Source organism: Dromaius novaehollandiae, chromosome 4, assembly GCF_036370855.1.
Source record: "Dromaius novaehollandiae isolate bDroNov1 chromosome 4, bDroNov1.hap1, whole genome shotgun sequence".
Lineage (NCBI taxonomy): Eukaryota > Metazoa > Chordata > Aves > Casuariiformes > Dromaiidae > Dromaius > Dromaius novaehollandiae.
The window spans coordinates 58,724,097-58,751,108 of NC_088101.1; the positions used below are offsets into that span (position 1 = coordinate 58,724,097).

The 27,012-nt window shown below is 37.8% G+C and overlaps 1 protein-coding gene across 2 annotated transcripts in view; it reads left to right on the top strand.

Moving 5' to 3' along the window:
• SCFD2 (sec1 family domain containing 2) overlaps nt 1-27,012 on the top strand; it is a 219,355-nt gene that overhangs the window by 52,330 nt on the left and 140,013 nt on the right. For both annotated transcript variants that reach the window (XM_026093614.2, XM_064511157.1), the window contains exon 4: nt 8,220-8,395. In XM_026093614.2, the coding sequence (XP_025949399.2) occupies nt 8,220-8,395 (176 nt within the window). The remainder of the gene's footprint in view (nt 1-8,219; nt 8,396-27,012) is intronic.

Sequence of the window (27,012 nt, forward strand, 5' to 3'; positions counted from 1 at the left end):
GTTTAAAGCAGTTGAGGAGATGATTCAATCAAATCTGCTGATTTCAAGGTCCTTACAGTGAATTACCGTTTTCAAGATTTAACAGGCTGGTGACCCTCTGGCTGGGACTTGGGCTAGTGCTCAGTATTTACTAACCTGGTGAAAGAGGTGAAAAATGAGGTAACAAAATATGCCCATGACACATGGTTAGTCAAGACTGAGAAGTCAATTTGAGAAACTCCAGAATGCCAGTACTTAACTGGGTGTTATGACAATAGTTGGAAGTTTAATGTAGATGACTGCTTCTGGGATGCTTAATTCTGGAAGGTAACATTTCACCTGTTTATTCAAACAGTTCTGAAGTTTGTGTTAATGTTTGGGAGAGCAGCTGGGGAATATTGCAGACATTGGCTAGAGAGATTTTAAACTTTTTTTTATACTGATTTAACAGTCAGAAGAGGGAATTGAATGGTAGAGTATACAAAGAAGGAAACAATGGGTAAAAGTGGCCAGGCATTTAAATACAAAACTCTAAATGATTAAAAAGAAAAAAATCTTAATCCATTGTGAGACACCTGAGTACCTCAAAGTACTCTGAATGTACTGGGAAACTTGAAACTGTAGAAAGTCTAGGCCTCTTAAATCGTAACTGGAGGCCATATTTAGGCATCTAAATATAGGTGCTTAGATTTGAAAATCTTGATCATTATATTAGTTGTATTTCTCCCATCTAATGGATTGATTTGTATCACAGTAAGGCATGTAAAAGAATTTTGAAATAGTAATAGAATGAATTGTTAAGTATGGTTTTCTTTTTTGAATAAAAGACTGAGGCTAACTGGGAAAGATGGCTAAAATAGTATATGACACTTGGTATGAACATAAATGGTCTGTATAGGTATACTCTCAAAACAAGGATTTAATGATCCCATACAAATTTAGTGATAAACTACTTTTGCTATAACTCAAGCCCAGACAGATTAGTAGTTGCATGTCTATTCCCTTTTCAGCGTAGTGATTTGAAAAATGCTAGACCCTCGACTTCAGAGCTAGACACCCCACCTCATCTTCCTGCACCCTCTGACCCAATGTACCAACGCTGCAAGCTGCCATTGCAACACCCTTGTACTCATCTAAGACTTCATCCTGCTGCTCCCATGTCCTCAAAAGCCACTACCACACACGGCTTCAAATGTGTGATAGATTAAAACCCTGAAGGTCCATCACTCTGAAGTGGTCTCAGATGCACGGGAAGGTCCACAATGGGCAGGAAATTGTGGTCAAGCTCAAATGCCTGTGCCCAGCAGCTATTCCTAAGGTGGGAGGGAGAACAGTGGTCAGTAAGGGCCTCTGGGGAAGGGAGGTAGACCACTCTAAGCAAGGCAGACTACAAGGCCTTATTCAGTGGCAGAGTCCAGCTGGATGCAGGGAAAGGGAGGCTACAGCTGCTGTGCGGTTTGCAGGTGTAGTTGAAGGACTGCCCCGTGCCCCATGACAGACCTGTCCTGGGACCATCGTAGTGATGACTTGCTGTTTGTGCTCCTACCTGTGCCTGTGGAATTGGATGGCTCTTGCTGCTCTGGCAGTTGAAGAGGGAGGGCGGTTTACAGGTGGCCATAAACCCAGAGGCAGGTGGGTTTGTGTTTATGGGAGATGAGGATATTTTGATGGAAACAAACCTGTGACCTCTGCTTTCAATTTGTTATAAAGTTTAGTGCTCTTCAAGTCCAGAGTCATACTCTGGAGAAGTCAGCCCAGTAGTATCCCCTCGTGGCCTACTTTTTCTCTCCTCAAAGACTCAGGGTGTCGTTCGCATTCTTCTCTTCTTTATTAACGATTTAAGTTCAGGATGACCTTTGAAAGTAAGTTACCAAAAATTGTGAATGAATTATTTTGTGGTATTTGCTGTTAAAGAGTATAATTGAAACTTCCAAAGTACAAAAGCATTTTGCATTAATAAGAATAACATCTGGAAATTACACTAACAAGGAGACATAAGGGGCGTCTCCCATCCTACTAAATTGCTCTACTCAGTTTGCAAAATATCCAACTCCCTTAGCAGTACTGTTGCCCAATTGGCTAGATGAATTATGAGAGCTTTATACATTCCTTAGAGGTATCCAGCATTGGATGTATTCAGAGGCAAGCTACTGGGAGAGATTGGTCTATATTACTAAGATGGTGGATGGGGAAAACAGTTTATTTTTCACTATCTTAAAAAATCTTGTCCATGAATGTGTGTGTTCCAAGATAATTTCTTATTCATGGTTCTGTCAAATGAAAAATGGACCTTAGCAAAAGTGCTCTAGCCAGGGAAGCTCAAGTTTTGTTCTTGCATGGAATTGAACTAAGCTTAAAGTTATGTACATTTGGCGGTTCCTGTAGTCTTGGAAAAGCATCTACTTATTTATTCAATTGGTCACAAAATGTACTTTCCTCTTAACTTTTTTCTTGTCCCTATGGAGATAATTAACTAAGTGTTAGATGCAGAAAATAAGGACTGTATGTTTGGAACAACACATTGATATTTCTGACCTTTGCTCTTTAAACACCTTGTTCATCCATAAATCTTTGTGTAAAATAAAAAAAAAAGTACTAAGGGATTCTGAATTTTAAAAATTTACCTCTACCTCTAAATCTATCTTGAAAAATAATTATTTTCTGGAATGCCTGCATATACTACATAGACTGCTGTATTGATTTAAGATGGAAAAATCATCTTACTGTGGAATCATATCTTAATGTCTATGAATGTGGTTTGTTTAGTTAACTTTTTATTTAACTTTTGAGGAGGAAGTCTTTCTGTCTCATTCACCGTACTCTCACTACTCAAAACCAGACTTTTAACACACCTTTAATATTAATTGCTACTAGTGTTCGCTCCAGTGTCTGTAATAGCTAAGTGATCTACTTTACTAATTGTAGAATTATTTCTCCCTTTCAGTCTAGTACAGGTCATCATTTGTGCATGTAGTATTAACAGTGCCATTCCTATAAGATACAGTGTTGCAGATGTTGGTTTCCAGTGCTGCTGTTTTCATATTTTTAAAAAATCATTTATTTCAACTGATGTTTTCTATGCGAGGTGCAATTTGTACTATTTTAAAATTCAAGTCGTTCTCTTGAGGTCTGCCCTGAATTCTTGAAAGTTGGAGGTGGAATTCAATGTCTGTATCTTCCAATATGTTTGGCAACTAACTATTTAGGAATGAAGGATTCAAAGGGAAATTAATTATTAATGAGTTCAGTCTCAGGAGCATTTATGTGACTTCTGTTATACGCTTAATCAAGCACCACCACCAACTTAAGGTTGCTTGCCTCCAATGTTGTCTCCACTGTTGGAAGATCAACTGATAAAATAATACATTTCTTAATGTCTTGTCAAAATATATTCATGCTTTATTTGTATGCATTTGTTCTTTTACCACTATTAATCCTTAATGTAAACATTTTTGATGCCTTTGTAAGAGCTGTCTTTTTTGGGGAGAGAGAAGGGGAGGTGCTAATTAAGCCAGGCATTTCTATTCTGCTCTCCTGATCTAAATTCTCTGTTCTTCTAATCATTACAACAGCCTTTCTTTGCACATAGCACAGTTTAGACTTAATCTTCCTGGAATGTGAGTGATTGGAATTGCATAAAGTGCTTTAGGGGAGGTGCTTTGTGCAAAGGCATTTGTATGGTCCTGTTTTTACTCTAACTGTATTACATGGTACCTCCTAGGATTGTACCTACTTTCTTGCAATGAGGGTGTCCACATATTATTCCCCTCTTGCATCATTTCCTGCTGTTAGCTCCCAATTTACAGCAGGTGCTCTTTTGCTAGCCCTAAAATGTGTAATCTTGCACTTTGTACTATTAGATTTCATGCCATTTCCATTATTCCAGTGCTCAGAGCGATCCAGCTGTGCCTGTGTGCTGTTCTGCTCCTTCTCCATATTAATGATGTTTCACAACCTTGTGACAGCAGCAAGCTCGGCACTGTTTAGTGCCAAAATCTGTACTACAAATATGTACGTGCCTGTGTGTGCGCACAAATGCACCACGCTTACTGTGCTTCAGTTAAAACTTCTTCTATGCCAGCACATCTCCACCGTGTATTACTTGCCATGTACTCTTGAAGTTGTTTAGGCATCTTACAGTTCTTCTAATCTTAGTCTTTTCCCCGTTAAATATGGTTATGTCATAGCTAATGCTCTAAGTCCACGTGTGTTATACTTAATCATGTACTTTGTCTAGAAAATTCGTTATGTATCAGACTAGTTTGACATGATCTCCTTTGATAAACGTACTTTGCATTTTATCCTAGTTTTCCCCATGATGTAAGCTATTTTTTTCTTGGGTGTTTGTCCTGAAGCTTTTCATACTACTGATATTAGACTGATAAGGTAGTTATCTTTCACCATTTCTTAAATATGAATACTACATTTATTGTTTTCCAGTCTAGTTGATGTGGTAGATTTAGTATTATCCCTGACCATCTGGTCCTCTGTGTAACTTGTTTCAGAATATCCAATTCATCTGACTTGAACTTTTTTTTTAGTTTGGATACAGTAACTCCATTGCTGTAATCTCGTCATTTGTCATTTGGCCTTTGGTGCTAGAGAAACCCATCTCCTTATTCTCTTTTTTATAAATGTCTACATTACCTTTTCTGTTATCCAGATTCTAAACCAAATTCTTTTTTTCCCCCTATATTTCCTGGTTTATAAGATTGGCTTTATTCGCTGATCAGTAATTTTTCTGTTTGGAGGTGAGGGCAGGGGGCCCTCTGCTTATTCCAAACATGTTTTTCAAAATTATTTTCAAAATGATTGGCTACCTAGTTAAATCCAAATTTCAGGTGAGTCATCCCTGTTGCCTTTCTTCCCCTTTTGTTGTGACACAAATTCTGAATAACTCCTATGCCTTTCATTTTGAAAAAAATTTCAGGTTCTGCTTCCATTCAAGTCTCTGCAGTCTTCAGTCTGTTGATTTTTAATATCAGGTTTCCTTCATCTATCCTTTACATTTACAAGTAAGATTTCCTTTTTTTATTCTTTCATTTGGTTTAAACTAAATTAGTTTAAATTAAAATTCACTTGGAATTATGATAATTTTCAGTTTTTCTAGGCTTTTGCTTCTTTAAAGGATATCTTCTATGTTAGCCTCTGTAATCTTCATAGATAAGTCTAAAATAGTCTCAATTACTATTTAAATCCTGTAACTATTATGTCCAGAGGTGTTTGGGCCCAAATATTTTTATTTGTTTTTGCTCTGTATCATAGAGGACACAATTTTCAGGATTTTAACAGTATTCTGGAGATCCCTGTCTGTATCTATATACAACTTGATGGTTTGGTAATGCTGTAACATTAGCCTGGTAGAATTCTTTTATCATCCCTTCACAAAGTGATTTTTGACCCAGCTAGATCCTGTTTCATCCATGTTATCTCTTTCTTTTTTCTTCTCAGTCTGTTAGATCGTTAAAATACAGAGCTGCTTCCTCACACTCACCTTCACTGGTTCCTAGATAGAACTGGCTCTTCAATACCTAATCCATCATGTTTCTTTTATAATGTCAAGTTTCATTCCCTACACTGTTTTTTTTCTACTGTCCAAGATTCATGCATTAGTGCACAAATACTTTTACCGTTTCTTACTAACCATTCCCAGTTTCTTAGCTGAATCCCTGCCACTACCTGTGTTATTGGTCTATCAGTATGACTGTTTTACTCTCCTGCTGTTCAGCCTCCTACCTTTTTTTTAACAGTTGAGTTCACTCTAAGACCTTCCCATCCCAACTGCAATTCTGTCTGCAGATCTCTTTATTTGCTTCAGGAGAGCAAAGCAACAGCAGAAGTATGCTGATGTGATCTATCTCCTTTCGATTTTATAGGACCTCTCTGCCACTTTGCAACACAGAAGGACTTAAAACAGTAGAGAGGCTTTAAAAAGAAAAAGAAGAAAAAAAGGCTGGTGGGGGTGGGATTAGGTTAAATTTAAAATGTTGCTGGCCTTGTGCCGAAATCTCCCCCTGTAAGTAAGCTGTAGGGAAGGTGGTGAGGATTCAGGCCTCGGGAAAAGGCATTTATTTGTTGCGTACCACCAGCCACTTTCCTTCCTTCCTTTCCTCATCTCCTGCTGGAACAGTTGCACTCATCAGGCAGCTGTCCAGAGATCTTTCTGTATAGAAAGGAGCTGTTGAACACTGGGTCCAGGTTGTTCCATGGATATTGCAAATATTATAGATGAAACCCTGGCCTCTTTAATGCCAATGGAATTGTTGTTAATGGCTTGTCAAGGTCAGGATTTCACCCCCATATTTACCAATGTGTTGGACTTTTTTTTTTTTTTTAAATACTGCTCTGAGGCTGGGGAAGATTTTCATTGTTTATCTAAAATGGTGCTGAATGGATCTCAGACTGATCCAGAGGTGCATCTGGATTCACTTTTACAGGGGACAATAAAAAAAAAAAACACTTGAAAAATTATTTTTCTAAATTGAGATCAGAAGTCTTGAAAGCCCTCCCATTTGACTGTTTTGTTTGAGGGAAGGACTGGAAACTTCATGTTTTTTCAATTAAAGCAAGTTATATTTTGAATATGCAACTATATATCATGATTGCTAAAGGTAATAATGCAGTCATTATCAAAGGTATGCTACAAGGCATCATGGACTGACATTTTCAAATCTCCATGTAAATCTGCCTGACACAGCTTTAAAAGAAGTAAAACACAACTGAAAGCTCTGGTGTTTAGTCTAAAAACACACATGGCTGTGGTTGCTATTTTAGCCTATGTGGACTAACCGTAGAAGGCTTTTGTCAGCTCTCAGGCCTACTGAGTGGTGTCGGCTTGATTTCTGTGTTAATTTGCTGACTCTTTGGTTTGATACTTTCCATTAAAATTCACTTAAAGAGCTTGTGTGTTTTCGTTTTATTTAGCATTTTTCCCTATTCTAAACATTCTTCCAAAGACTGCCCTTTGGTATCGCTGAAACTGAGAGAGTGCTTTGAATGTTTATTACACTGTTGAAGTCATTTATTCACCATTTGTACAATACTGAAAGGATGGAGGCAGATGGAGAGCCTTGTAAACTGATGGTGTAACCAAATGCAGAGAAGAAATACAGTGGCAGTCTACAAGGTCTTTCCTTTATGGAAAAATACTCAATAGGATGATCAGAGTGGCATTAGTCATAAAATGCCTAGCACCGATTCAGCTCTGTTCTGGCTTCCTGGCACGAAAGCTTGTTGTGTTTAGTTTGAAGAATTCTCCTTGCTCCATCTCACATGCACCCACTCTTTAGGCCTGGTTTGCTTGATGAAGATGACTTGTTACTGGCAAAGGCTACCAGAAAAAAAGCAGCAGCCCTGGACTTGGTTTTTCTCAGTCTAGACTTGCAGTTGGAACGGTGTTTTGACACCATTTTTCCTTGAATGTTGATGGCATGCATGATCACCTGTGGTGATTTTTCTAGGGCAGATGAGAAACTATAGACCTTCCTCTGATACCCCAAGAAAGTAGGGGCTTGAATATCCCTTTCTCCCTGGAATAGGTGTAATGCCACTTCTAAAACATAAATCTATTGCGCAGTTTAGCTTACACTTTAATGCTGGGTGGAATAATTGTGAATTTGGTAGTGCTTGTATGGCCTGATTGATTCCCATGTGCCCTTCTATTAGAGAGACGTTACAGGCTAATGCTTTTGTTCTTTTCAAATAATGAGTGAAATAAAAAATGATGAATGGCCCCTTGGAAGTGTCCTTTTCAAGAACTGCTCCAGAAAACAGCTCTTTGAATCGTTAACATTTGCGCTCTCTCTCTTCGCTCCCCCCTTCTCTCCTATGCCTTCTGGAAGTGGCTGGAGGGTGTGGGTTTGGTATGAGATAGAAGGCTCATGGATTCCCCTTGGGGTTCTGACAGAAACAGAAAGATCAGCCACTGTTTGGAAGAAATATTGAAGCATTTTCCCTATTTAAACAAATCTCTATATGTTTGAAAACATCTGTTGTGTATTGTGAAATACCTGCCATACCACATACCTTGAGCCACAATCATAGGTGAAGCGAATCTTCATCCTGACCTGTTGCTACAGCCTGAAACACCCAATGATTGCAGTGAAGGCCCATAGTGAAGAGAGCCTCTAAATGAAAAGCCATGTCTAACTGATCCACTGACATTTTAAAATCTTGGTTCATATGTGGCATTATCAGCATTTGCCACCTCTGATGACTATGTCCTGTTTTCCTTTTCACAGGTAGAGTCACCCCAGAGCAGCTCAGCTCATACATCCAGCTTTTCAAAAATAATTTCAAAGCTCTGGAGAACCACTGTGGTCTTCTACAGCTTGTGCTGGCCACGGTCCAGACTTTGAAACACCCGCAGAATTCCAAATGGGACAACTTCTTAGCCTTTGAGAGACTACTTCTGCAGGTACGTTATGTGAATTTTTTTGGCTTGAGTAAAACTGTTTTGTTTTAAAACCCATTGAATTCTGTAGCTTGTATTTTGTGTGGTGAAGTATGGTGTATATCTTGTTAAAAAGCCGTTCCTTATTGTCAAGCTGGTAAAAAAGAATGGGAATCTACACAGTCTTCTGTAGTTTCTGCTAAGAATAGTTTTAGAAACAAAAAGTTAAACGTTAGAGGTGAACTACATAAATAATCCAAATTAAATGTTGATTTTATACCTATACTAAATTTCAAGATGATATGACTTTTAGCACTGGACAGGATTCCTGTTATGTCTTCAGATTGGTAGTAATATCACACTTCTCAAGGTAACATCCTGAATCAAATGTGGAGATAACTTTACCTGTTTTTTTCTACTGTGTGAGTGTAAAACTTGTGTAATTTACTGAGTGGGCGAAAGCATAGTGGGAAATTCCATCACAGGAGTGAGGTTGCTCTCACTCACAGCTGTCATCTGCCCTCAGTTTTTCCCACCACCAGCTTCTTTACAGCATCCCGTTGGTGGCCACAGTATTACTGACATACCATTTTGTATCATACTTGGCTCTTTCTCGGGAAATTAAGAGTTAGTGGTTTTTTTGAACTCTGTCCTACTGACCTTTGGAGAAGTACCAAACAAAGAAGTAGTTTTTCTAGGAACCTAACAGAGTTGATTTCTGCTGAAATTCAGGGGAAAATGAACATTTTTCCCCATGCCGTCTCTGTTGCCATTGTGTTGTTTTTAGAGAAACCATCTTTTTCTGAAATCCTAGCGTAAGGCAAGGCTTCATGAGGTTACTTCTAATGTTAAGTGTAACTAATGTTAAAGTTAACTTCTAGGTTAGATGGAGTAGGCCTCAAGTGAGTGACCTAATAACTAACAGACAGTTTTCCACTAAAAAATTAATGCTTTGTCTAGATGTCAAAAACAAACCAACAATACAGCTCTCCCCCTGATCTGCAGCAGCAGAATATAATCCCTGGCTCTTTGAGAAGACGCAGCCCATGCAGATGTTCTAGCTTTGTAGTGAATAAATGTTTTTGATATATTTGGGGGGGAGAGTAAAAAAAATAAATAAATTAATAGTAGCAAGTGCTTGTCTACATTAATTTAAACAACTGTCTCTCTTTCTAACACTGAAATATTTTTGATAATATATACAGCCTTCTTTCTCTACTTAAGAAAAATCATGCCTCAGGTAGAAGAAATCGTTGTAGCCATTTTTTTCACTCGGCCTGTAGAGCATGGGATTGAAAGGAATTCCTGGACTGCAGCCCATAGGTTCCCCTCTCTGTCCTGCAGTGATTCACATCTCATAGTTCTTCTCAGAAGCTGGTTAAATTCTGTCTTAAAGCCAGTTAGGCCTCAGAATGAAAACAAAGCTGCAAGCTCAGCATTGTTTTAACAACAGATGGCCGCCTGTAAAAGCTATGCCTAAAATCAGCAGGGAGTGGAAAAACAGAGGTAAGAAACAGCCAAACTTTTAAAATATACATTTCATAAAAAAGAAATGTATAACAAGCACTCTCATAATCACATGTGGCTTTGGATTATGCCCACTGCCTTCCACTCATCTTATTAAGGTAAAATATGTTAGCCAAAGCAAACTTTCTGTGCCAACATGTATAACTGCTGATTAAGCACATACTCATTTTCAGTAGTTCAAGCAACAATTATTTTGAATTACATGATCTATAAAACGTATACTTCCACTGACTCTATTTTGAAGACAGGCTGAGTTGCATTATCTATTTTTGAGCACATGGCTTGTCTCTGATCTGTTGACAGGCTTGTAGGGAGGGCAAAGTACCAAGAGACTCAGAAAACTTCCAAGATATTTTTATTAAATCAGCTAGGATTTTGTGTGCTGAATAGTTGGTACATAGCACTCTGCACTAAATTTGATGTCATGGTAGTCTAGTCCAACATGACTACTGAGAAGTTCTTTAGTAGAGTTGTCATGTTTCAGATATTTTAAAATAATAAAGAAATCTTGAAAAAAAATCAATATAAAGTCATTGTTTCAACATGAAAGTAATAGTGTTACTGTCTTGTATTGGAACTATGAAGAAGATGACAACCCTTTATGAAAGGTCTACTGGGAGAAATATTGTTAGACTATGGTCAAGGTAGGAGCTCTAGATTTTTCACTCATAGATGCATGCTGGACTTCAGCTGATGCCAAAGATGATAAACCCAGTACAAACAGCTGGTGTTAGGATTCTCAGATTGCCCAAAGAAATAAATCTGCGTGGTTTTAGAATTTCTGTCATTACTGAATCTCTCTGATTGGTCTCATGATTCTCTGCTTAGTCTATTGCAGGCTTTTTGGAAAAAACACATTGCTGATATTAAATCTTTAATCCAACTCTTGCACTGAATCACTTCTTCCATTTTTCTTCTCTTTGCTCTTCTTGATTTTACACTACTATCAGTTGATTTTCCAGATACTAAATTCTAAAAATGGACTAAGTAGAAAGTGGCCTACTTCCAGTATTTTTTCATAATTAAAGATTAAATACCTTTTTTTTTAAATCTGTGATGTGTCAGATTTTCAGCATCTCCAGTAAGAAAGAGTTTGTTTTTGAGCAGAAGTCGACTGCAAGCCAGTGCAACTGAGTACTTACTCCAGAGCTGTCTCTTCTTAACTGGGCTGAATGATAGTCTCAAAGCAAAATTAAAGTTTGATGGGATCGTGGCCTTGACTTGAAGGAAAAGAGGATTATGGCCTGAGTTAAAAGTAAAAACATCAAGGTGATTCATCTTGTCTACCATAGGATTTTTCTGTGTTCTACTGCCCTATGTTGATACATGATGGAGAGCTTTTGCTACTGAGAAGTTTAAAATATGTTGTGATTATGAATTAAAGCATTATATCCTATTAACAAAGAGAATAACCCACCCTACACTATTTTCCTTCTATTGAGGTCCTCTTTCCTCTTTTATAATGCTGGCCATCCATAAAACAGATAGGTGGGAAGGGGAACACAAGCTAAGTGCTGCACCAGGCTGTCTCTGACACCCCAGTAGTCCCCCATGCAAGTGCCTTGTTTTCCTTCAACCAAGGATTTAAACTTTAGGGGAGGTACTAGGAGCGAAAGTAAGAAACTTGTCATTCCACAGCATTCAACTCTGTTCAGCTATGTTCCCCGAACTATCACCCTGTTCTTCCTCAAATTACAACTTTCCATGGAGGTTTCTCAAGCTGTAGTGGCTCATGAAATAAAAAAGCACAGGAAGAGGAGCTTTCTCCAGAGTTCAAACAAAATGTATTTGTTGGAAGACTGTGAGAGCAAAACATCTTGATTTTTTTGTTTTTAACGTATATTCACTGAGCAGGAATTTCTGCCTCCAAATTCAGTATAAAAGTACCTAGCAACAGCAGACAGTGTAAATGGTGGCATAATGTGCCCCAAAGGAAAGTGCAGTGGCTCTCTAAAAGGTATTGCTCAGAAATTCCCCAAGGGCAGCAGAGTTAGATGTTACCCCTTAGAGTGGCTGCATCTTTCAGGCATAACCTTGCTCTAAAGATTTAAGAGTACATACTGAGTAGTATTCTTTCATGAATAGCCCCATCCATTTCAGTCCCAAGGTCAGGGATTATTCAGTGCAAGCTAGTTTATTGGACTGTTTTTCTGAAATAGCATATGGAGTACTTAAAATGTGTTTTCCTCTAAAGAAAATAGACATTCTCCAAGCAATTTAAAATTCTGCTATTGTACTTTACTCTGGAATGAGGCAGAAGAGGGGGATTTAGTTTGTTCACAAATTTCTATAGGTTATGATGAGCAAAGACATTTTGTCATGATAGAAAGTTTACTCCTAGTACTGTCATTTCTACACGGCCACAAGTTCTGCCGACAGTTTTATCAGTTGGTGCTGCATGGTCGCTAAAGGTTTGTTACATCTTGTCCTTGGCTAATTGTCTGCTGCACGTTTTTTAAATGCAAATCTTTCCACTAAACTGAGTGCATTAAAATGCCAGTTCTTAAGTATATTGTATTTTTCTGTGCTTGGATTCCCAGTGTAGAAATATCTAGTGTAGATGCCTATAAAATGGTTTCTTTTCATAACATATAATCGATAATAACGCAATATGAAAGAAAAATTGCTTCTACAGTTACTGATATTTTTTGATTTATTACTCACAAAAAACTCCTACTTTATTATCATGCAGGGTGTTTTGCACAAGAGATGCTGAAAGCAAACAGCTGTTTTGACAGAAAAAAGAAAAGAAGGGTGTTTCTTCTTTAGAATGAGGTCATTCTCTTCTCTTTTTAAGAGTCTGGGCTAAACTTCCTTTTAAAATTGTAAATGTAACAGAACTGTCAAATTAAAAAATCTTTGCATTGCCAAAAGCAAGGAAATCTTAAATATTACTGAGTTCATTGAGGTTAGCTCTTTGTCTAAAAATCACAAACTCATGTTGAGCCTTGTTATTGTAGTGTTGGGGTGGTGGGTGTTACTTTTCAGGGCTTTTTGGTGGCATAAAGAATTTTCATCTGCAGAGCCAATGTTTTGCAATTTACTGGGAAATTTGACACAGTGTAACAGCTTCAGCATTGAGCTAGAAGCTGTGAATCCTGCCGTTGGATCTCAGTACTGTCAAAATTTTATTTTGTGGTGCTGGGTAGTACCATGTAATCTCAAAGGTAATTGGAATTAAGTGTCATGTTTAAAAACAAAAAAAAATGTTCACAACTTTATTCTATAGATTGAAAACTACAGGGTAGACAAGGGACTATTGTTCTGCTTGGCTGTAATTCATCTTATGATCAAATCTATCTAACAGCCTTGCAGGTTTCACCTGCTGTTTGAATTCTCATAGTTTAAGCTCCTTGGATGTGTCTGAGCTTTTACTCCCTTCGTGTCATGCATTGTCTGTGGCGAGTGCCTTGTTGAGTGGGCCAGTGATGGCCATCCCACGCACAGCATCTCCCAGCTAGAAATGCCATCAGTGACTTTGGAAATAACCTGTTTCTAGCAGGGCTTGAAGATAGATACTCATCTGATAAGGTTAAGGATTCGAGGTCGTGTTCCAACCTACTTGGCTCAGTACTGTGCTCCTTTTATGCTTCTAGGTCAGCTCAGGGACATATAGATAGGCACCACTTATTACACCAGCTAGTAATAAAAATACTGCTAGAAATACAAATGCATTATAATAATGTGAATTAGCAAGCAGTGATTCAGTTAAATCCTGCAAATGGAGGTGGCATATATCTATGTATCAGTCATCATTATGTATGACTTGGATATCTAGATATACCACATATTATATATCAAAGTCATTACATTCTGAAGTTAACTTATTTGTTATTAAAGGATGACTTGTTAATTTTTTTAAATTTTACAGATTCTCTTCCATTCTTATTTTTTCAAAGCCATGCTGTGTGTTAGGAAAGAGAACAATGTAATACTTCAGCAGAAGTATCTCAAATTTTTAGTGGCTCCTGGTAACAGTACAAGTGAGTCGAATACTCTGAGAGCTATATATATGTATTTACATGGAGAGTTCCTGAGAGTACAGTATTTTCATGTTTAGATTTTCAGATCTGGTTAGTTGCCCTTTAACTTAGTTTTATTGTCTTAACTTTTAGTGATGTAATATTTGTCAGAAGGCAGGGGTTTTTTTTATCCTTAGTGTCTTGAGAAACAGAAAATATAGACATGTTTCTAAGAGAAACAGAAACTTTATGCCAGATGGTCATTCCAATGTTTTTATTTTTCTGTTGGCGGAAAGTGGTTATAAGGTTAATAAAATGACATCATTCTTTCTCCTATGAATATTATAGTGCAAACTCAGAAAAAAGAAGTGGAAAAAATTGTAACATAGCTTAATATTTTACATTGCAGCTAGTGTTTCAGTAACAAGATCTAGTAATTTGGGTGTTGATAACAATTCTATCCTGCACTGTGATTCTCTACTATCTTTTATAAATGCAGGAAATGCACAACTCATTACTTAATCAAGGATGACATTATTATTTACTTACACTTTTGGAGATTGCAGAATGTGGCAAGCATTGTTCACATATGCTTGTATGCACGCACATGAAAACAGGAGGCTGTGCCAAGGAATTTGGAAGCTCTAAGACACCATCCCACAGACGGTTTCTCTGTGTAGAACTCACTGTAGTTTTCAGGCCTGGAGGCTTTCCTACAGGGTATGGTAAGTAGTTAGCAGGTCACGTTATTGACTCTAAACTGATACAGACCAAAAGCTTAAACGTAGGCTTCAGGGCCACTGAAGCAAGCAGTTTAATACAAAGCAGCGAGGAAATAAAACTTTTGGTTTATTTGCTCTGTTAGTGGAAGAGAATTGAAGTTATGTAAAAAAAAAACAAAAAACAAAAAAAACTCTTGAGATTAGATCAGTCAGTTTTCAGTGTAAGGCCACATATGGAATGAATGATTCCTGTCTCGGCAGGAATCTTTCATGGTACCTTATTCATTGCAGAGGTCATCCTCTGGAATTTGGTCCTTGTGATGAGATCACAAGATTTGTGCAAGACAGAATCAGTATCAGTGCCCAAGCTAGAGAATTGACAGAGTTATCAAATATAATCTAGTGGTCATTTCTGAAGAGAACATAGTCCTGCAGCAGTCACCTGATTAAGCTTCCAAATTATTTATAGAAAGTTCTTTCTTCAACTTCCATATGTTAAGCTTACTCCATTTGACTGTGAGTAGCATCCTTCCAGAACATGTAAACCAGTGTGGATTCTGCCTGTATTCCTGTGATATTTTTAACTTTGCAAGTATTTAAAATTTATTTTACACTTCATGGTTTTGCCATATAACTAGCGTATACAAGCCCTGAAATAGTGTTACTTCTCATTTCCGGCTTTCTGTGGTCTCAGTTCAGTTTGTTTGCTTGCTCATTGCCTCCCTCATGTTCATGTTACCATGAGCTGATTTTGTCAAGAATTCAGTTGTGTTTGTGTTCTATACAGCTCTGCAAAACAGAGCCCTACGCAGACTAAGGCACCTCAGTGCTACAGCAATACAGGTAAAACAGGGGTCTGAATTTGTAGATGTGACTAACTGTTTTGGGTACGTTTGGTTTTGTACATCAAACTTGATATTCCATAGAGGAGCTTGGTGGTTAGAATTTATATTCCATGTTTTCCAAGGAGCTCAGTTATATCCAGTTTCCTAGGTTTGACACTCCAGAATTAAGACACTCCAACTAGTTTTGCTCAGAAGAAAACTAATATATGTAAGTTTTCTGGTCAAACTAATTTTCTGTGAGTAGAATGCTCTTGTCAGACTACTTTGAAAGCAAAATAAAATAAAGTAAGAATTATTTTAACGTTAAGCAACCTCTTTTAGAGTAAGTACAGGCTATTTTTTCTTGATACAATTTATTAATCTGCTTAAGGAAGTCTGTTTTAAGGATCTCTAACACTGACTGGCAGAAGGTTAAATTATCTGAAGTGGGGTTACAATATCACATGGGATGTATATTATTATAATATCACATGGGAAAGATTCATGTCAAAGAAACGTGTTTGTATTTGGTCTGAAAAACTGTAAAGTATAGCAATTGTGGCTCTCATTTAAAAAGCAAAAAACCTCCTCCCTCATCTTCTGAAAGAGCAAATGTTTTGTATCCAGATAAGAGTCACATAGAGCCTCTAAAATGAACGCTTAATAAAGAAATGGCTGTCTTGAGTGAACAAATATCTACATCAGTAAAACTTTAAAAGCCTTTTGGAAAGAAGAGGCTAAACATATTAAGTTAATGGAAACTGTTAAATTAACGTTCTGTGTACAAAAACAAAACATTTGGTATTAAATAATAGAACCTTAATGTATAAATGACTTACGGGAATCAGCTCTTAAAGAAAAAAAAAGTAGACGGTGAAACAGTGAACAGTTTTTTTTTTCTTGTCAGTTTTCTTTTAAGCTACATCTTGAAATTATATGGCAATCGATATCTAGTTAGCTCACATTCTAAAAGGGCAGCATGATGTTCGGTTCTGTGTGAACGTTTGTCGCTCGAGATAGCTGGAGCTGCTCATCAGCCTCTGGAATGTCTGTTAAGAGCTACAAGTCTGTCTGTCACTTGCTGTTCTTTCTCCTCTGATTTTTTTTTTTTTTTTTTTTTTTTTTTTTTTTTTTTTTGGTCTTAATATGTAATATTAACTGCTTATGTGCTGTAAAAGATGACATTAACCAGGCTGAAATAAAAATACACTTACTTTATGTAGGTGTACATGGAGGTGTCACAAAGAAGCATAATATTAACAGTACGTTGAATGAGTTGCCATTCACTATAGCAATTAACTGTGCTCTGAAAGACAAAGGTTCTGTCATGGGTACTGCCAGGTAGTACTGGCTTTGCTGTATGCATTGCTCCACTAATAGTGAGTTGGGTACTATTCAATTTGAGTTAGTTGCAGAATCTGCTTTCCAGTCCCTAACTTTTTAAGGAGATTGTTGCCATCCTCACCAAATAATTAATCTTTTTTGCTTTGCTTTGTTATTACTTGCACAGGTCAGGCTGAGTAGTGAAAAGTATTAAAGAAAAAAAAAAAACCTCTTCCAAAAACATAAGAAATAGCTCCAATGGACTGGACAGATCTCTTGGCTTATTAACCACCAGACAAATGGCATGCACATATTTCAGATCTAACAAAGTGAAGGGTTCAAACATTCTTGTCAGAAGCATCTTATAATATATATTGATGGCAGAGGTGGGGGGAAGGGAAGGAAGCTGTAAGTGATGCCTTTTTAGATGTGGCATTTGTGGTCACATATAAGCAAATGCTGAAGCATTTTCTTAGTCCTTCTTTTTGCTTGTTAAGAACAGAAATCTCATTAGGAAACGCCCATCCATCCTGCTCCTGATGGCTGTTTTAGTTGTTTGCAAGATTTTGCTGAGTACTGAACCAAAAGGGTAGTATTGTGGTGTTTAGTCTCTGCTAATAAGCTTATTAATTTGATGTTAAGTATGGGTTACTGGACAGGCAAAGTGGTATATTAACAGAGATTGGAAGGTAAGAAACTCAGTCTGTACATTAGCATTTGTTCCCTATCCATTTTGGTCATTAAAATACCCATGTTTTTAGATAAAAAGACTTATTTCATGTATTTTTGGATATTTTTGGTCAAGATGGTTCACTCACCTTGTCGTAGTCCAGGTTAGAAAAGCAAGCTTTGTTTGAAGATGACTTGTTGGCTCTCTTAGCTAACAGTCTTAATTGGATTTTGCCCTTACTATAGTCTTGGAGAGGGATTGCACTTATCTTCAGGTTTTATCTGCTTTCACTAATTATACTGTAGTCTGTTAAGGAAATGAACGTTGTCTTATTTTGTATTTTTACAGTGTAGGTGTTGTCCTAGATGAAATTGCAGGTACTGTTGTAATACTAATGAGATCAACACCACAGTGCACAGTGTCTTGCCAGTAGAGCGTAGCTCATAGGAACTGCTTGTCATTGTGGTCATTAGCTCAGAGGCAGCAAATAATCTATCAAATCTTATGTCTGCAAATCAGCTTGATAGTGCCAGCACTACATCTTTCTGGTTTTGAGTGTGATCATATTAAGTCTAAGCCTATCAGCTTAGTTTTCCTCATTTTTTGGAGGATATACTTGATTATTTCCTTTTCTTACAGATGTCATTGTGTATGGACTGGCAAGGAAAAAGTGGAGAAATAAAAAATAAAATTGAGTGAAAATTTTACAGTGGGTGGTATCTGAAATCAAGAGTGGGGCCACCAAATTGCACTCCTTCTGTCTCCCAACTTAAAGCATTGCATATTCCCCTTTCCACTGGCCACGTGCTTCCTTGCATCACAGATGCTTCTGGGCATTTTGTACGTATGTAGATATATGCATGTGTGTGCTAAGCTGCTTTTCTCACCAGCTGGGTTGTCGGCATAAGTCAGTCCCAATCTGGAAAATGAATAGTTGCATTAGTACAATACTGATCCCCACTCGTAAGCCTGGCCTCTTAGTTTGTGTCTGGTATCCCACAGAATGTGGCTAAGGGGTTTCTGACCGAGCAACAAAATAAATTTTGAGTCTTCAACTGCCTGTGCAAGCATGTTCTTATGGCTGCTGGCTTGAAATCACAGCTCTTAACTTTGTCTACCTCATCTATTTATTGGTCATAAAGTTCTGTACTGAAGGCATGATGGTGCTGAGATGCTGAAGCTAATGTTTTTCCCAAAGCCCTTGTTTTCAGTAGGAAAGAAGGTATATTCTTAATTTGATTTAATTCACTTGATGGAAGACAAGGTGGTTTTAGTTTTCACTGAGCTTTCAGGTCAGCAAAAATTGTGGTGATCTAGGACTTACCTACCTTTACTAACTTGAGTTAAGATTATATCTTTTCTCTGGTGAAATTGAATCTGGAGTGAATTAGAGATCTCTTAAAAACTCCGTGTTGTTCCTTGTTATGGTTTCAGTGAAAGAAAGTCCAATTAAAAAAAAAAAAAAAACTGTGAGGTAGAGCAAGTTGATTGGGACTCAGTCCAGCTATGGTAGATTTTTGTCCATTAGGATACCGTTGTTTGTAAATGCAGAGACTGGTGTATTGTTTGCGCTTTCAGTGAAGGTTGGCTCAACTCTAGGTTAGAAAAGTAGGTCTTGTTTGGAAGTGCTATGCTGAATCGGCCTACAAAATCTCAGTGGAATTTCACCTCTGTAGTAGGCTATAGAGAATAATTTTTAGAAACAAATCTGGCTTGTGGGAGGTCTGCCTGCAGTACTCATTGCCTTGCTTCCTGTTGGAGAGGACTAGTTACCTCCGCTTAAACAAACACAATGCTAACCCTAACTCTTCCCTCTTGGAAAGGAGTAAAGATTTGGGATTTAATCAAAGTGGTTACTGCTACCTCTGCTTTTTCATGGATCTGTGTAATGAACAAATGTTTCAGTACTAGCAGATGTTTCCTACAACTCTCTGCAGAGTTCCTGAGCTTTCTTGGAAAATGGAGAGAGATTTCTTCTAGTGGTTTTCCTTCCTTACACTTCCCCTAGTTTATTCCTCTTGAGCTAAGTTACCTTTGTTACCATGAAATTTCTCTAGGGACTTTGCTAAGCTATGCAGGTGCCTCCTTTGAAACCCTCTTTTCAGGCACCCTATGTTCAGGCACAAGGGCACTAATGTCAGCATGCTGTAAGCCAGGCAAAAGTGGATTTACACTGGAAGCTTGCTGTTGCGTTCCCAGCTCTGTGCAGAGCGTGTGAGGGCTGACATTAAGCTACCCTGTCACACGGCCGCTTCCTCCTCACTCACCCCTTCCCCCAAGAAGGTAACAGGGAATATTTACTCTGTACCTAGAGGTCACCTGCATTTACCTAGTCTGCTTTTTTGGCATTGTTTTCTGTGGTGCTCTTTCATGTATCTGTAAGGATGCTGTGTTAATTAGAAATGCAGTAGGCACAGTAGGAAAAGGAAATTTCTCTGTGGATGTGTTCATCATCCCCCTTCAGCCCCCACTCCCCCACGTGTTTGCTTTAGTGCCTGTCACTGTTAAAGGAAGTAACTGCTGCTCTTTAAAACAAATAGAATATGGTTTTGTGAGTGTTCCTCTGACCGTAAGGAGTCACGCTGCCGGCAGAAACCGAGGGCACTCCGAGATGTGGGACTTGCGCAGCATGTTCTAATGAGGTCTGACAGCCTGTTTGTGCAGCCGTGTCTGTTAAAGCACGAATACAGTTAGCTGGTATTTGCCTCCTCCCACTCTGTTTAGAATACAGAAATGCAGTGTCACTCGCGTAGCTAATTCAGTATAGCAACCTCACTTGAACTACTAATGGCAAGTGTTTTATAATTTTGTGGCAGGTTAAAACATATGGTTGTAGTTACAATAAATAAATGGCTTGGTCCATAAACCATTGCTATCCAGCAGAAGTGTCTAGTTGATGTAGGTTTATCCTTCAGGACAGTAAAAGGTAGGTAACGGATCAGTAGTAAACAATAGTCTGTTTGGGTCTGTGACTGGGGAAGGGAGAAATTTCAAAATCTTTTTAACTAGGGTATTAGTAAGGCAAGGGGAAGAGGCAATGTGTCAGAGATGAAAAACTCTCCAAATATAACTTAATTTAATCCGTCAGCTCTCTCTTAGTATTCCTTCCCTACCTGTCACCAAGCCTGGAGAAAGTGAAGTAGTTGTTAAACCATAGGCCGAAAAGCGTTCAGACATACAGTTGCATTAACTCCAAAGATTCATCTGACTTGCTGTCCTTCAGTAGTGCTGCCTTTTCTTATCAGAGAAGAAATCTTCTTTGTTCAGATAAGGAACATTTTCTTTAAAGTAAATCTTTTAAAACGTCTCCAGTTTTCTTTGAATTTCTTAAAGTACTATTCTTCTGCATCAGAGGAACAAAGATAATACAGAGAGTTCAGGGAAATGTAAGTACTGTATTAGGTGAGGTTTTCAAAATTGTTTGCTATAGCTATGAAATGTATCTGCTCAGAGTATTTGTTTTTCTATTGTTAGTAGTAACAGTGTGTGCTTAAAGTAAAGTATCCCTGAAGGAGGACGTGGGTTCTCAACTGGCTGTTTATTAACAGATACTTTAAAAATTGGTATGGGGTTCCTTGGAATCAGATCCTCACTGGCTTGGTTTGTACTGGTTTTGGTTTTGAAATTACATACTACATTTTTTAAATTTATTCTTCTCATATCTGAAGACTCTGAAAAGAAAAAAAAAGCTCCTGGAAAAAAAAAAAAAAAAAAAAAAAAGCTAAAATTCTTGGGATCATGTACCACTACCTAAAGTTAAAGGCTCTCTAATGGACAGAAGCTTTAGCTGGACTTAGGTCTTACGATTGTAAATGTGTCACGTAGAAATATGCTTCAAAATGTTCTGTACCAAAAGCCAAGTGAAAAGCCCTCTTCTCCCTTTCTTACTTGTATTAATTAAACTAACCTACCTCCCTTCTGTCTAGATTTTTTCCCCAATCTGTAAATGGATTTTATGTCCAGGTTATTTCATTTCTGGAATTACTCCAAGAAATACTCAGTGCTCAAGGAGTCAATACGCAACACTCAAGCACCCCGTATTCCACAGAAGTTGTGGAAAACTTTAGAACAATTTGGGTAGCATCTTCTCTGTCTTCTCCATCTACCTTTTCTCCAGCTTGTCTTGGTGAGGGGTTAGCTTTTGTCAGAAATATGGGAAAATAGATACTTTTCCTCTACCCCGGGGGAAAAAAGGAAAGTTGAGAATCTGCTTAGTGTAGGGGGGAACATACTTCACTACATCTTTCCACTCTGTCTACAGAAATGATTACAGATGCACAAAGAAATAAGCTGCCAGTACTTCCAGGGAGTATCAGTGATTGATGTATGTAGACAAAGCAAAATTCTACATATAATTTTACTTGTGTCTGTTTGTTTGCTTCAGAGAAGAGATTGGATGTACTGAAGATGTGTGTTATTGTTTAATTGGTAAGGGGCTGAATGCATGTGTTGGCAATAAATGAACACGTTGGGAAACCACCATGCGTTTCAGGGAACACAATAGGGAGAATTTTATTAGCAGGACACAAATTCAGATTTCATCCAGTTTAATGACAGCTACATTGATGAAAGTTTTCTGTATGAATTCAGCCTGTGTACGCCTATCAGTTTGAACTCCAAATGTTGGTAGCATCTGAAAATGGTTTGGTTACATCTATGAAATTGTTTCCTAGTGTGTCACAGTGTGCATTTGTGATATATCCCTAGCCTGAGCAAGATCTCTTTTAGAAGTGACCATGACTGGAAAATGAAAAATTTCTTTACTCTCTGATGAAAGGACTTAGAGACGTAAGGATAAGCCTGGAGTTGTATGCCCTTTCTCATGCCGTTCCCATTCTCCAAGTCCAAGAGATCACACAGTTCCAATACATTAATTAGCAAAGTACTCTTGCTTGGTCACTAGTTATCTTGTCCTTTTCTTGCATCTGCTCTTTGTGAGAGTTTTATTTTCATAAAATATTCAGAGGCAGAGGATATCTTCAAATCTTTTAACTCTTAAATATTTTCAATTAGTAGTGGCACAGGAACTGACTTTCATATATGAAAATACACCAGTTAAAATGCTGTTTTACAGAGGGAATAACATGTTTGATGCAGATGGGCTCTTGAAAGAGGATGGAAACAGCAACTCATGGATGACCAGGTGACCTGTTTTTCTGTCCTGAAGAACTAAAAATAATTTACATATTTTTTTGTTTTTAAAATATTTGCATGTCATCTTGGTGTGATTACTGGCACATGTTGTATTGATTAGACTTTATTGTTGCATTATTCTCTCACATTCAAGGGCCATATGTGCTACACATCTGGTGAACATTCCAGGGCCTTTTGAAAAACATTGCTTCATTTTTGTTCTTAGAAATGCATATGACAAGTATGATGCTTCTGCATCTGCTTCTGCTATTGGCTGCAAGCAGAATGCACTAGTCTGTGCCTCCTGGCTCGTTATAAAGACACCAAAGGTAACATAATACGTTTCCTGCTAACCAAAGTGGTTAGTTGGTCGACTATTGGACTTTCTTGCATCCGAGAATGGCCATGTTTTTTTGTTCTGTTGAATTCACAGCAAAATCACACCGAACATATCTCTTTCTTGCCACTTTCATTAGACTAGGCTATGTGAGAAGGAGAGTGGGGGAAAAAACTTGCATTTTCAAGAATGAATATGAACCATCTATTTTCCTCCATTTATATATGCTAAAATATAATCTTGCTTTTGAGGAAGGTATGACTTTAAAGCTGCTAGTATAGTATTCAGTATTAAAAGTCATAAACCAAGAACTTCAAATGTTTTGGAGAAACAAAAGTTTTCTTAGAAATCTGCCAATACGATTCTGGTTTGGTACATGGCTCTATGCCTTTTTATAATATGATTGCATGACCCTTTACCATACTTCATGATGATGATGATGCATTTATTGTGAAGCTATCATGGTGTGAAATATACCCATTCTGTGCTACATCTGTTTAGAATATATGGTTCCCCATACCAAATCAGTCTCATGCAAAGGAGATTGCAGTGCTTTTCACACATTATTTATTATGTAGGGCAGAGTTAAAAATCATGATTAGCATCTTCTTACATTTCACCCTTAGGTGCATATAAAATAAAATCTCATTTCGAGGTACCTGAAGCCAAACTCAAACCTAAAACATGTTTAGTTGGGCTTAGAATGAAGGAGAAAATATTCTCCTGACTCAATAATGAACTTCATTTCTCTTTTGGGACTTGACTTTTGACACAGAGTGAAGGCCAAAATAAAAACCAGAGTGAGTGAGGGCCCCGACTTGAACCTGCTTTTAATTAGGCCTTGTAAAGAAGCTTTTCTGCTAAAACTCTCAGGTTGAAGAGTTCATGCACAAAACCTCCCTGTGGCTCAAGCACAGCTAAACTGAGGACATTCAAACACACTTTTTTGCATAGTTTTAACCAGGAAAAAATGTGAGTGAGAGAGAGGAAAATGTCACTGTTGTTTGTTTAATGCAGTTTTTACTAGGCCACTGCTTTTCCAGTTATCTTCTTTATTATGCTATGTATTTCAGTTTAAGACTTAATGCCAATACAAGATGTTTTGATATTAACAAACGTGAAAACTGGATTGCTTTGGTTTCCTTTTTTCCTAATTGCACATAAATTTGACCTAGCTCAGCTGGACACAGTTACAGTGCATTGGAAATGTAATACACATTTCAAATCAGAATCCTTGTGCCAAGGCAAAGGTCAAAGTAATTTTCTTGTTTGTTTGTTTTTAAAGGGATTAAATAAATGTAATTTTACCACAAGGAAACAGATCATGCCAGTTGCATAAGTATAACTTTTAAGCCCACATTTAAATAGGAGTGGACAGCCCCTTATAAAGGGGTGGCAGGGGTTATTTCAGAAGTAGAGCTTGCATGCTTTGTGTGAAGCAGTGTTCATTGTATAAGACTTCTACAAGATGACTTACCACTATCAACCCCAGACAAAAACTTACACCACGCTAAAATAAAGCTGTGGCTTCAGTGACAGGCTGTAAACAAAAAGGGATGGGATAAAGTTAACAACAGTATATTTCTAAGGAAAAATAAATAGTTCCCTTTCACTTGCAACTGGCAAAGGCCCAAATCCTGAAACATCATCAGTCATGCTTGATGACTAGATGAGATCATAACCAGAATGAGGAAAAATAAACTTGAATTTAACTTAAATTGTGGTTGGCCCAGTAAAAATTAACTTTCACCCCCAAATTTTTTTCTTCTTCCAAAACAACATTTCTAAGTGTGATCCTTCCCAACTTTTCCCCACCCATTCCAGAGCTTCCAAGTTCTCTTCACTGTTGGTAGATGTCATTCTTTATCCTTCCATGCCTGTTCAGTGTGTGCCTTTAGGATTTTTTGTTGCAAAGCAAACTGCCTTTGCATTTCTACCAAAACTTCTTTTTAAGTATAGTCTTCATATTATGAGTACTGAATATCTCATTATTTATAATCTCAAAATTTACCAGGCTGTCAGCTGAATAGCTGACACCAGTCATGGAAGACTGAGAAGCAAAGGATGATACACAGATCAGGAAAGCTATTCTAAGAAAACTGTATTGTGGAAAATCTTCCTGAGAAAAATCAGGAAGCTTCTTTTTCAGTTTTCACATCTCTACAATTTATTACCAGCACAACACGTATGTTACGGAACAATCTTGTACTGTCATGAAAATTGACCTGATATTTCAGTTTCTACTTTGAATGTTCTATGTTCTCTGTTTGTATTTTGCACTATGATTTTTATAGGGTTACAGTATCTCTTGAGAAAGAGGGAGGCTTGTTCTTCGTTAGCTGACAGCTTTGTATTTGGAAATTAAGTTCTGGAAAGTTAGCAGTTTGGTAGGAGAAGTAACACTGAAATTCCACCAACAGCATGAAATCCTGATGTTGTAGCGTCAGCTTTGGAGCTGGCATACTCTACACCTTTATTTAAAAGATAAAGCAGCATGTCACAAGTATTGCAGTCATGCAGTAGTCATTACTGATTATTTGAGAAACAGCAATCAGCAATGCAGTTTTGTAGTTTTAGATCATTTGTTTAAATTCAACACCTGAATAAAAATCATTGTTATATCCTATCTGTTCAGTGGTACATATGAAATAAGTTGAGAAATCGATCTGGCACTTAGGGGTCTAATTGATGCCAAATTGGCGGAGATTGAGCAGGAAGGGAGCTTGGGCTACCCCCTAACCTCTGGAGCTTTTGCATACTTACTTTATCAGTTGTGTAGATAAGGACTTTGGCTTCACAGTGCTGTCAATCTGGTCCTTTTTCTAAGATGAAAACGCTGAATTTACATAGCTGTGGGTCTGGGTTCAGCTGTCCCCTGTGATATCAGGTGTTTAAAGTGAACCTCTGTTGGAAATTAGCATGTATTATTGCTGAGTGTTGGGAACATACTACATGAGTGATGTTGCGGATAGATACCGAGACCTTTTCTTAGTTTAAAAAAAAAAAAAAAAAAAAAAAAAAAAAAGCATAAGTATGGAGTTAGATTTGCTCTGATTATTTACCATTAAATGGTGGATTGATCATTCTGTTTGTTTATATAATATGATGATTTGGGGAAACTTACTTTATACTGAGTTAAATTTTGGTCAGCATATGATGATGCCACATTATTTCATGTGGGGAGAACTTTGTAAGTTGAGAACTTGTGATTTTGGAGGAATGCCTTTAGAAGGCTCACTGCTGGTAACAGCTTACAGTATAGGAGGGATGCAGCCAAGTTTTTTGTTGTTTTTTTTTGTTTTCATTTATACATGTTGATTTCCTGGCTGTGTTGGCAGGATGCTTGGCGTCTGAGACCTCTAAATATTTTCCATGGATGTTGAGAGAGACTAAGAGCTTAAAACAAAGAGGATGAGAAATGTGCTATGGATAGATGTTTATTCTTTTATACGTGATTGTGTTCTTGCCAGAAAGTGGGGACATAAGTGGGTTTTTGAGACACTTGGTGTAGATTTTTGTGGACGTGGGGATTTTGACAGTAGTTTGTGAGACTCTTTCTGGTGGTCAGTGCACACGTGTGTGGGTGTGACAGCGACAGGCTTTGTGTGGGTGTCTCGCTGTTTTCAGGAGAGGGAAAGAGCCCTGCCATGCACTGGGACCGTCTGGCTCATTTGGGGCCAAAGTGTTCCATGACAAGACAGATCGTAAAGGTTAAGCATAATATGTAGCTCTGGGGTATGTTGTTTCAATTCCATTTTCCTGAAGTTACCACATACATTTCTAAAGTGGTTGGACATTGAGAATTAAAGACCTTTTCTTCTGAGTTCAGTGTATTTTTAGATGAGATTGGTAGCCAGTGAAACGTGACCTAATTTAAGGATGAGAACTAGCTGGGCAATCCTTTAGGACCAATTCTGGGTTCCTTCTCAGTTGGCTCAGTATTTGCTATCTTTGCACCAAAAAGAAGTTCTAAGACAATGCTGGCACAAATTTCATTGACACCTAGATCTCAGGATACAGGGCTTGTCTGGACATCCCAGTGGTCTCAAAAAGTTCTCAAATGGAGCAATGACATTTTCACTGTTTTCACATTGCCAACCCCAAAGTTGGTGTTGTGTGGTATTCATATTCATGGACATCTCT